Genomic DNA, 12106 nt, shown 5'->3' with positions numbered 1-12106 from the left:
ACCTGCAAAAATGTACTTTGGAGGTATAAATGAAACTGTACAGAATAGGAAGCATATCCAGTTTCAATATTGCATAAAAAAATGACAAAGATACATTTTTATTACAATTAAAGTATTACAGAAATAATACTTGAAGAACTGTTTTGTCAGTTATTTGTGATGCAAGTAGTTGTTCTCAAATATTGTAGTATTTGTATATTGTTTTTAATGCAGTGTATCATCATGTTTTTATGTATACCTACAACCATCCATTGTGTATATAGTACTAATGTAAAGTGTCCTTGAGCTTCAGAAAGCTTCTATATAAATTAAACTTATTCATACTTTTTACATAATAGACAAAAAATAGGAACTCTATCTGTTGCACAAGAATATTTGAGTGATTAAGGAACTAATGACTATCTTGTGCCTGTGATTATTTGTGAACTATTTTTTTAAAAGAAGCAATTCTATTTTTATCATATTGGATTTCATATTCCATATTTACCATATTCCTGCTAAATATAATTAAATCAATTAAATAAAAAATATATAATATTGTTTTGAAGGTACAAATCTAACAATTGCATAGGAATTAATTTATGTATCTAAGTCCAGGAATTGGCTTTTCTTTTCTTTTTTTATAACAGTCCATAATCTGAACACATGAAAAGCCTTTTTATGATGCTACATAATGGCATTTTAATGTGCATCTGTGTGAAAAAAACACACCTCTCTCAATCCTTGAAAATAATGGTTTACTATCCCTTTCCAACTTTTATAATTCTATTCTTTTAGTTTAGTCTTAAAAAAAATTCGTTTAATAAAAATAATTAGATGATGTTCCAAGATGGAAAACTGGCAACACTCCATAAGGCTAAATGAAGATGTAAAACTTACAAAAAAAATCTTTTATTTCCATCACAGATATAATATTTCTGTTTAGTTTTTTTGTTTGTTTCACAATCATCTTTGCTAATATGATATTGCCACTGTCATAAACAATGTCCTGTTGTCCATACATGTATTCAGCACAGTTTCTTCATCAGATTCCAGTGTCCGTTCATAAATAGCTTAAATATGTTGGTTTACTTCTTCTTTGTAGCCCTCTTCCCTTCTCCCTTCTTAGGTTTTCCTTTCCCCCGTAGTTTCCTCAAGCGTCTCATTTCCTCCTTGAAATCCTGGTGCTCATCCCTAACAGAATACCAGAAAAAAAGTCATCTACAAAAACAGAAGAATGTAAAGGTAAAATGTTCACTATAATCTTGTGCCAGATGAGCCTACCTGAAAAGACCCAAATATCTGAGCTTCTGGGTCATTGAATAGTAAATCTTGTGTGGGGGGTACCAGTCATACACTTCTTTTCTCTGGGCCGGAGGGGGTTCTTTAAACAACTCTACTACTCTCATAGACTTGGAGTCTGTTTGACGGGACACATCTCCAAATATTCGGGCGCTCAGACGGGCCATGCGCAGGGCATAGCTAGAAAGACCAGCCATCTTTACCTAACAGAATAACGTACACAGATTCACGAATTAGTTAAATAACTCGAGCATGCATTAATGGACAATATATATGTAGACAGACAGCTTTTATTCCCTATATTTAAACACATTTATGTTTTTTATCAGAGTATGTAACTTAGTTTTATAAAGATACCTGGCAGATAATTGATCCAAATGTTGTCTGCTTACCCTTTATTACAATCCCGACCGAAGCAGGCGAGGTCCAAATATATAGACTTTAATATTTAGGCATGTGAACATTAGGTACTGAACAATACAGACTATTCAGTAATACGTTTAAATACTCGTTTATGGTTGACAGTTCAACCTTCATACACTCAAACACACATTGTGGAACATGAGATATGCGCATGCGCAGAGCAGGCCAAGCGCTTCCTCCTACCGTCTCGCAGGTCCTTAAAACAGACGTGCTATTTAAAATATTAAGCAACATTAATTGTATTCACTTCTAATTTCCCCGGGTAAAATATTATAAAACCCAATGAGAAGACCTTTCTGTAATAATACGACTTATTGGTGCTACAGACTTTTTTATTCTTATTATTTGTTAAAACTACGGCTTAAAGGACCTGGCCACTGACGCTACTTCATTTACAAAATAAATGAGACTTCGTGTAGTTGGTCAATGATTCGTGGCTTAATTTTAACAGAGCTAAATATTACATATAATAGAGTTGAAATACCCTTTTTGCGTTTTTTAAATATTATTATTATTATTATTTTTTTTTTTAATGTAACCTCTTTACTTAGAAAAGGGTCTTTTACGTCACGGGAAGTCGTCCGCCTGCGTAATCAATCCATATGCGATTTATTTATTTTTTTACATTTCTGTCTTGATAACTGCTTTATATAATGACCATATGTTTATGATTATGTTATGTAATCATTTAATATTTTAAAATATATTTTCTTTAAATTTATTTAAATTTAACATGAAGGATAAACGTATTAAACAAGTTAATCTAGGCTACCTAAAACCATTATCATTATGTGGAGAATTAAGCACGGGGTTATTGGACAATTCAATAAATATAATTATTATTTTATTTAAATGTATCTAAAATTATTTAAAATTATTATTATAAAACCAGCTTTGGGGTGTGGGTGTGTGGCGTACACTATTTGATATCTTTGTTCACTAGATGGCGATATAGTCATGGATTAAATAGGTTTTAAAAAAAGAAAGCTAGAAAGCACTGAATCCGACATGCATAAATTAATTAATTGATGGACAGCTCTCTGGATTAGCATGACAATCACGTTTTTCTTTTCCTTCCAGAGGATGTATCTATTAACAAAATTCTGGGGACCAAACAAAAGGAACAAGATAACACATCCTCAAATAGCACAAGACAAATTGCCTTGTGTATCGGCTGCATTTTTTAGATTACATTGTTCAGTTTTCACTGTTAGCAAATAAGTTCCGAACAAACTTTGCCTCCCTTAAAATGTAATTAAAATTTAGCCGTCAAGCTGTCATTCATACTGTTCCAGAGACAATTGCAGTCCGACAGAATTTAATAAAGAAAAGACATCTTGGAATATGCAATAATCAATCCAACAGTTTCAGACCCATTTTGCCAATTATGTTACATTCAACATCTGTCAATAGTAGCTATCATCTAGAATGTGGCATAAAGATACACTTGAATACTTTTCCTCAGTTCTGTTCACTTCTATATAGCCTATTAGAAGGATAAATACCTGACATTATTTTCACTGAAATTCTAACTTTTAAATGTAGACCATCTCAAATTTTATGGTTCACATATATTTTGTAAAGCAAATAATCTCTATCGTTCACTTTATTGCGTTCTGTTTTAGTGAGAAAGCAGGTAACACTTTACAAATAAGGTCCCATTAGTTAAAGGCAGGGTGGGCGATTTGTTCCAGAAACATTATGCTGGTTGAAAGTCTCTTCGCATCCTAATAGCAATCACTAAGGGTGCTTTCACACCTGCCTCATTTAGTTCGGTTGAATCATACTAGAGTTCGTTTCCCTCTTTGGTGCGGTTCATTTGGTCAGGTCTGAAAGCAGCAATCGCACTCGGGTGCGCACCAAAAGCGGACCAAACAAGCGTACCGAGACCTCCTTGAAGAGGTGGTCTCGGTACGATTTCAAACGAACTCTGGAGCGGTTTGTTTGTGGTGAGAACGTGATCCGACCTCGAACAGAACCAACTGCAAAAGTACTGATCATTTTTGGACTGAACCAGCTGCCGTAGTTAGCTGCGCTGACATTGTGTGCATGATATTATTACCTGATAGATCGTTGGCAATATTTTCGGAAGATGGAAGCATGTCAAGAGTTAATAATTAATGCACGCCTCCTCTTGAAGTGACGAGCGGTGTGCTCTCGCCGTCTGCAGTGCATTAGAGCGGTGTTTTCATGTCGCATCCGCGTTTCATTATAGAAATGTTTTGTTTGCATACTGTGGTAAATACACACAGTGTAGTAGATTATGGCCAGGGACAAAACTGGCCCGCGCAGTCGTCTCTCCATAGTGTTATTATAGTTTGCTGGCTTTGCCTCTCCTGTTGGAATTTTCCCACATGTAAATTCTGACCAATCGAAAAGCAGTTTAGGAAATACGCCATGGCCAATGAGTGATGTGGATGTTGTCACATGCCTGCGTTTTGGTTCGTTTCAACTGGTTCGGACCAAAGCAATCAGTGTGGTGTGAAAAGGAACCAAAAAATCTGAAAAATGCAACAATGTATAATTGTTTGCCCTTGGTTCGGACCAAATGAACCGAACTAGAGATGTGAAAGCACCCTAAATTAAGTGGTCTAAATGTATTACATATAATTTGGAAGAGATACAAACCTGTTAAACGTTATACTCTGAGTGGTTCGTGACTCAAATCTATGCGCTTCAATAACAACAATTAGGGTGAGTTGCACCAACAAGGATTAGCCTACATTTTAAACTCAGTTTAAAGTTAATCTAGGATTTGTTGATCTAGGCTTTATTTTAAATCAAGTTATGTCGCACCACTTCATTTTAAACCCAGATTAACAAATATGGGATTAGTATTTAACCTGGATTAAAACCTCCATTTACGATTACTGCCATGATGGATTTGCCATTGACAGCAGCAACACTAATACTCAATTTCCTTCTTTATTGACCACCAGAAACTCTCTCTGACAAGTAGCTCTTGTCGATAAAGGAAATAAACTTGTCAGCTGTCTTTAGAAAGCGATATATAGAGAGACTGTTACTGATCAAGCAGGCAAGGAAAACATTGCAGCAGCGCGTGTGGATTTCATAAGCCTGGAAATATTATAGTAGGCTATCAATTTATGGAGTATATTGTGGCATCATAACTTATGACAAACAATTGTCATGATTGGCGGAGTGACTATCTTCGCTCTTGACAGCGCCACCCATTCCGTTTAGTTTGAGTAAGTAGAGCAGGCTTGAGAAACGTGAGGCGCGGCCGCAATCGCTGGCGCTCACCTCATCATCACAGCTGCCGACCGTTAAATGCGAAAAATACTATCTTATTTTTTTTTGTCCGACACCGAGGTGCGAATGTATGACGGATCTACATCCCGGACTCGATAGCAGGCGTATACTCACGGGCCGCCACAACCCTCCCATTCTGACGGCTCAATTCGCTTATTTCTAATTTTATCTATCTATCTCTTTTCAGTCATCTGTATATTTTAATTGTAGGGGCACTTTATTTTATTTAAACCTCCTCACATGTATATTTAAAATTAATCCATAATTGAGATTTAAATCTAAGTTTAAGGTTATAGAGCACTATGATTGAAGTTAATCGATCTTAAATGTAAACCTGCTTATTTTTAAACCAGGTTTAAAGTTTGGTGCGACAGAATTATAAGATAAACCTTGATTTAATCTAGATTTAAGAATAATCCTTGCTGGTGCAACCCACCCTTAATGTTAAAAAAGATGTCAGGTGGTACAGGTCAGAGCTCTAAGTTGTTTATGTTCATTATAATTGTAAATGTATGTGCTTTAAGACACCAATGCCGTCTCTCGTCTCTCAACGCTTTGCAAACTACTGTGTGAGTTCATGTGTTTTGAAGTAGGCGTGGCTTTGGAGAAGCTCTAAAGGGAGGGTGGGATCTCATACTTTCAAAGCTAGCTTGTCATTGCTGCTTCAAAAATTGCCTACCCTACCTTTAGTTGAAGTTCCAGTTTGTAGTATTTATGAGGATCCATTAACAGAAAATACGCAATAAAAATGGACAAACTGGATTAGTTACTCTATATTGTCTCCAACGACAACATTTTTGTCCTGTAGCTTCTCTATGTGCTTCAAAAGGGAAGGATGAGCGGTGGGCAGTTGCAATTCACAACCTCACAACTAGATGGCACTAAAATGTACACAGTGCACCTTTAAAGGGATACTTCACTGCCTTTTCATATTAAACTATGTTATTCCCTTAACTTACACGAGTTGATACATACCTCTCTCGTCTCAGTGCGTGCACTTAATCTCTCTGACGGGCAGTGACGATCTGATACCATTTAGCTTAGCTCCCTAAGCCCAGTTCATTCACTATGGAACCAAACAGAGATCAAGTTAGAAGTGCCAAACACCTCCACGTTTCCCCTATTTAAATACAGTTACACAAGTAGTTGAACGATCAAGTATGGTGACAAAATAAAACGTGGCGCGTTTCTAATCGGATTAAAAAGGAGAACTATAATGTATGGCGGAATAGCACTTCTGAGAGTACTTCAGCTGAAAGTCCCGGCCGAAACATCTTCCCTCACATCTCCCTATTGACAGAAATGAGAGAGTGAGGGGGAGGTGTGAGGAAAGATGTTTCGGCCGGGACTTTTTACTGCGCCGAGCCGAAGTACTCTCAGAAGTGCTATTCCGCCATACATTATAGTTCTCCTTTTTAATCCGATTAGAGAAGTACCACGTTTTATTTTGTCACCATACTTGATCGTTCAGTTACACGAATAGTTATTCGTGTAACTGTATTTAAATAGGGAAAAGATGGAGGAGTTTGGTACTTCTAACTTGATCTCTGTTTGGTACCATAGTGAATGAACTGGGCTTAGTGGGCTAAGCTAAATGCTATCAGATCATCACCGCGCGTCAGAGAGATTAAGTGCACGCACTGAGACGAGAGAGGTATGTATCAACTCGTTTTAGTTAAGGGAATAACATAGTTTAATATGAAAAAGTGGTGAAGTAACCCTTTAATGCATGAATCAATATTAACAATGTCACATGCTTGTCTGTTTATGTTGTCTTCCTGTTTTCATGTCACATGTTCCTTGGTTCTAGTTTGCCCACCAGTCATCTGTCGTCACAGTCACCGTCATCATTAGTTTATTCTGTTCCAGCTGTGCGTCATCACCCTCGTTTGTGTATTTATGTTCTGACTTTTTCAGTCACTCGTTGTCCGTTATTGTATGTCTGTTATGTTTAACGTCTGGCTGCTCTGCTCACCTGAGAGATCCTTCTACATTAAACTCCATTTGTGAATTGAATCTGCCCTCCTCCTATCCTCCTTCATCTTTCTGCCTGCGCTAAACCCTGACAAACAATGACAAATAAATTTGTACAGTATTTATTGGGGTTTGTTAACATGCAGTTAATACAAATTCTTATCAAATTGTTCATTGTAAGTTCATGCCCATAACAGATTTATGTTAAACCAACAATGTATATTTTTACGGTGTAGGCTAATGATACAACCATTAATTTTAATAATTTATTAGCCAACACCGTAAAAATATACATTGTTGGTTTAACATGTTTACATGTTTAAAAGTAAGCTACATAGTTGCTTTATTGTTAAGTTCATTGTATTAATTTAGAGTTAATAAAATGTTTGGTTTAATAACTAGAAACTCAAAAAATATTGTTACCTAACCCAGATTAATTATTGAAGTTGATTTGACAAAATATAAAACGTTTTTTAAAGTGTAAATGTTGAGATTAATATTACCTTAACTAAAATCAAGAAATGCTTTAGAACTTTTGTCATTGTTAGCTTATATTAATTAATGTAAGGGAGAACAAATTGAACATATTGCATCATCACCCCCTCCCCCCCCCCCACAAATATGTAAATTACGCAAAATACCCATATATCTGAAAGTTGTGAGGGCAACCCAATAAAACAGAAAACATGCACAAGGGCCAAACCGACTGCTCTCACACAGATGCCACCACTCATTCATTATTCAGCAGTATACCTGACTGCTGTTGGTTCTGGGCAGTGCATAGTGGTTTCAAGTAACAGACCTTTATGGAAGGCTTTTGGTCTGGTGTATCGTTTTATAGCTCTGATGATGCAGAATGACAAAATGAAAGATTCTGCAACCTTTGATTATTTATTCATGAAAGACACTAGTTTACTTCAGTATGTGTAAATCTAACAGAGAACGCCAGCCAGGCAACTCCAGTTACAGTTCGACACGGAACCGAGAGCAGTAGTGCGACTCCTTTAAGAAGCCGCTTTAATAAACAATGAACATCTCATATTGACAGCATGACATCACCGCTGTTTTTCCCAGACAGAGGCAACATGCACGGAGGATGTTGGGACCATATTGTCCGAGGAGGGAGATGCACCATCTGCCAAATGTTGTAATATCGATAGACTCATTTAAACGAAGCTTTTGAGGTACGGCGTCGTTGAACGGTTTGATATTTACTGCGAGCAGCATTTTTAAACGCGTGGCGCTGTTGAATGGGATTATTTGGCAGTGCATATCCTGTATAGCGTATCAGTCACCCTGCAAACGCAAAATGGGCTGGAGATGCATTATTGGACTGGAGTGAACACGTTTTGTCAGTTTTAATTGGGGTGAGTACATCAATTTAGCTACTTTACTAGTCAAAGGGGCCCGCAATGGATGATAAGAGCAGTAGCCTATTATTCCTACACATTCCTTTACAGGAATTATAGCCTAGTATTTAAATAACGCAGTTAGGCTAATTGAATTAATGTCGAGTCATCTTAATGCTTTTTTTTCTCTTTAACAGCCAGCAATGTGATAATTTTTTTGTTTAATGCCTATGATCATACATATTCCAGAGAGAATATGAGAAAATAAATCTGACTGCGATAGCTATTCCTATGTAACATTAACCGGAAAGCAATATATATATATATATATATATATATATATATATATATATATATATATATATATATATATATATATATATATATATATATATATATATGCTATATATATGCTAGCTATATCTAGACTGTTAGCGCCTAAATGTGATGGGGAAGGGTTGGGGGAATCGAAACCTGTTCTTATTCAGACCGGTTTCATGTAGCCTCTTTTCATCCATTTATGTTCTTTTAACGGTCTTTCAGAAATTAATGTCATTAGATATAAAGTAACGTCGTTAATTAGGCTATTCTTCCACCTATGCCAACATAACTATCAGTTCCCGCATAATAGGCTGATATTCGCTGAATTTACCGAATCTGCGCGCGACCAGTGCAGTCAGAGAATCATAGAAGCCGGTTCTTTTTAGTGAAACAGTAGCCTACCAAAAACGTAGGCTACAGTCCAACTCTCGAACTAATGATTCTTTTTGAGTAGAACTGAATTGAAAACATTCAGCGTGATATTCTTGTCCGCTTCCCGAACGAAACGAGAACCGAGTCGGTTCTTTTTAAATGAATCAAAAGCACTTGGTCGTCATTCATTGGTCGACTTCTTAAAGGCATTTTATAGGTAACATTACAGCAAGTTGCGAAGCATATTGTCATTTGACCACTATAACGTTAGCACAGCTATGAAAAAGACTTAGGAAAACAATTCCCTACGTTTTCTGTTTGGCTAGCCTATTAAAGGAAATTTATAATGGCGACAAATAGCCTACTAAACTGTTTAAATGTATCACTTTTAGATGATTGCATTTGCAACAGAAAGCGAATACCGAATGTTGTTGCTATGGTTACACAGATTTAAAAAAAAAAATCCCGCGCTCTGACAAACTAATAATGTAACTTTTGTGGTAACTAAAACGTTTGCAAACACAACTGAAACGCATAGGCTTACTTGAAATGGTTAAAAATCTTCCCCTGGCTTTTTTTTTTTTAAGGCTTTGGTTCGCGTGAACGAGGACTGGACTTATCGTCTCGTCTGGTTTCATTCACTGGTATTGGATGGGAAGGGCTACGGATGAACGTTAATTAAGGCTTATATTTTCTGTCGGGCTTCAGCTCGAGGTCTTCAATACAAACAAATTCCACTGCACCGACTGATATCAGTTCTCTCTCTGTCCGCGTGCCCGGCGGGATGCGGGTGCACGTCAAGGAGCTCTCCAAGCTGTTGTGGTGCTGACGCGGCTCTGAGCGAACGCGAGCATGGCTGCTGGGAAGTTGCTGCTCTACGCCGGTCTGTCTCTGTCCCTCTGCGCGCTCGGGATGCTGGCCGTCGCTATCTGCTCCGACCACTGGTACGAGACGGACGCCCGAAGGTACCGAGAGAGGTGCCGAAGTTTCTCCAGCCGCCGGAAGGACCCTGGCTTTATTTACATCCCCAACAACAGCCTCCCTCTGCGGGCGAGCCGCTCGCGCCTGGACCGCTGGGAGGAAAAGCTGCTGCTGGCGCGGAACAGACGGCAGCTGTTCGCCATGAGCGCCGCCGATGAGTGCAGCAGGCAGTATAACTCCACCAACATGGGGCTGTGGAGCAAATGCCATCGGCTTGGATTTGATCAAGATATCGAGGACCTCATTCGAAAAGGTAGGACGGTGATGTCTTGTGTCTATCAATGTGCAATGCAAACGTGATATCAATTTTATGTTCTTATTAGAGTGTTTGAAAGGCAGTAGTGTACCGATATTCCTCTAAATTCTGGTTAAGGTTTATTCTGGAACCATAACACAAAACCTAAGAAATGAATTCAAGAATATTTAGACTACCTAGTTCCTTATTTCTAAACTTAGGCTATATATTTTTAAGATAAACCAATAGGATATTGCGCCGATATTTTTAGCATTTATTCACAATTTTCATAATTCAGCTATGGGGGTCAACCGATAATGTATCATCAACATTTTACATACAGCCATTCACACTTTAATCCAACAACAACAACAACAAAAATAATATTATACACATTTTAAATTATTATTATTATTATTGACAACAACTTGAATGCCTGAGAAAATTGAATAATCAATTAATTATTGGTCGACCTAAAGAACCTATGTTATTATTATGATCCTATTGGTTAATATAGTCATTATGTACTACTAATGTTTTGTTTTTTTGTTTAAAGAAATACAAATTGGTTTTGTGTATTGTTATTGTTCACTGGATCATTTCTTTACAAAAATATATTTATTTCTATTGGCCATAAAAAACATTATCTGCTAATCTCTCATTTTAAACAAATTCAAGACTTAAGTTTTATAATTTGCAATTGACATACACCGAGTTGATCAAATATATTTGTGACCCTGGACCCCAAAACCAGTCATAAGTCGCACGAGTAATAGTTGTGGCAATAGCCAACAATACATTTACATTTCATGGTCGAGAATTATTGATTTTTCTTTTATGCCAAAAATCATTTGGATAATAAGCAAAGATCATGTTCCATGGAAATATTTTTTACATTTCCTACCGTAAATATATATTAAAAAAATATTATTAGAAGTAATATGCATTGCTAAGGACTTCATTTGAACTGGTGATTTTCTCAATATTTAACATTTTTCGCACTCTAAGATTCCAGATAGTTGGATCTCGGCCAAATAGTGTCATATTCTAACAAACCATACATCAATTTAAGGATTTATTCAGCTTTCATATGATGTAAAAATCTCAATTTAAAAAAATTGACCCTTATGACTGGTTTTGTGGTCCAGTGTCACATCTGAATATTCAGTATTCAAAATGCAATAGCTACAGTAGCTACAGTTACTCTGAAAAAACAATTTATTACTAGTTACTAATTACATCTTCAAAAATGTAATTAGATTATTGTACACATTACTCTCTCCAAAAAGCATTTAATTACTTATTACTTTCTAAATCCTATGTCAACCTCGACTAGTAAGTGATTCAAGGATAGACATGAAATGGCTCTTTTAATTCATTCAAATAAATAATATAAAAGGACATAAATTATTCTTAACTGACCGAATTATTACAAATGTGAGAAGGATACATATTTTTTTTTAAAATTAACCCTCATTTTGATCTTAATTCCCCTATTGTGTTATATATAATTGGTAATTACATTACAGAAAAATAAGAAAAATCCCATACTTTACTTTTTCAAGGCAAAAAGTAATTAAATTACAGTACCGGTAACTATTACCACCAACACGGAATAGCTGTGATGGTGTCATTATAATTTTTGCATTTTGAAATGTGTGTGGTTTTTGGAATTCTTGTAAATATTAAATAAAAATATGACACTTTAGTACTACTCTTTGCTACCCTGCAAGCACTTTTACTTCTTTCAGGGACAGCATATCTAGTGCATATCTCTTTGCAATGTAAGATTTACTAAAACACTAAAACGTTTCCATCCATTTACACAAACTGATGTCAGCCTTCTAAACTGGAGGCCCACACTATAGAAAATACTGTCCCATTCACGTTCACAGAC

The 12106-nt window shown here is 36.4% G+C and overlaps 2 protein-coding genes across 3 annotated transcripts in view; one reads left to right on the top strand and one right to left on the bottom strand.

Annotated features, from left to right (window-relative positions):
- Nucleotides 1–875: 875 nt before the first annotated feature.
- On the bottom strand, nucleotides 876–1861 carry mrps33 (mitochondrial ribosomal protein S33). The gene is made up of 3 exons (XM_067427165.1): nucleotides 1674–1861; nucleotides 1264–1484; nucleotides 876–1173 (listed from the first exon to the last, which is right to left on the bottom strand). The coding sequence occupies exons 2-3, from the start codon at nucleotides 1476–1478 to the stop codon at nucleotides 1068–1070; spliced, it is 321 nt and encodes a 106-aa protein (XP_067283266.1). The 5' UTR covers nucleotides 1479–1484; nucleotides 1674–1861; the 3' UTR covers nucleotides 876–1067.
- Nucleotides 1862–7980: 6119 nt separating this feature from the next.
- Nucleotides 7981–12106, top strand: part of tmem178bb (transmembrane protein 178Bb) — a 99755-nt gene continuing 95629 nt past the window's right edge. The window contains exons 1-2 of one of the 2 annotated variants that reach the window (XM_067427142.1): nucleotides 7981–8318; nucleotides 9796–10227. In XM_067427142.1, coding sequence (XP_067283243.1) covers nucleotides 9846–10227 — 382 coding nt within the window. In that variant the 5' untranslated portion in view covers nucleotides 7981–8318; nucleotides 9796–9845. Of the gene's footprint in view, nucleotides 8319–9580; nucleotides 10228–12106 lie in introns of both variants that reach the window. The other variant, XM_067427141.1, reaches the window with a different exon arrangement.

The sequence above is a fragment of the Pseudorasbora parva genome, chromosome 20, assembly GCF_024679245.1.
Source record: "Pseudorasbora parva isolate DD20220531a chromosome 20, ASM2467924v1, whole genome shotgun sequence".
NCBI classification, from domain to species: domain Eukaryota; kingdom Metazoa; phylum Chordata; class Actinopteri; order Cypriniformes; family Gobionidae; genus Pseudorasbora; species Pseudorasbora parva.
The sequence above is the reverse complement of the archived record's forward strand: the minus strand, read 5'-3'. Positions and strand labels throughout refer to the sequence as shown.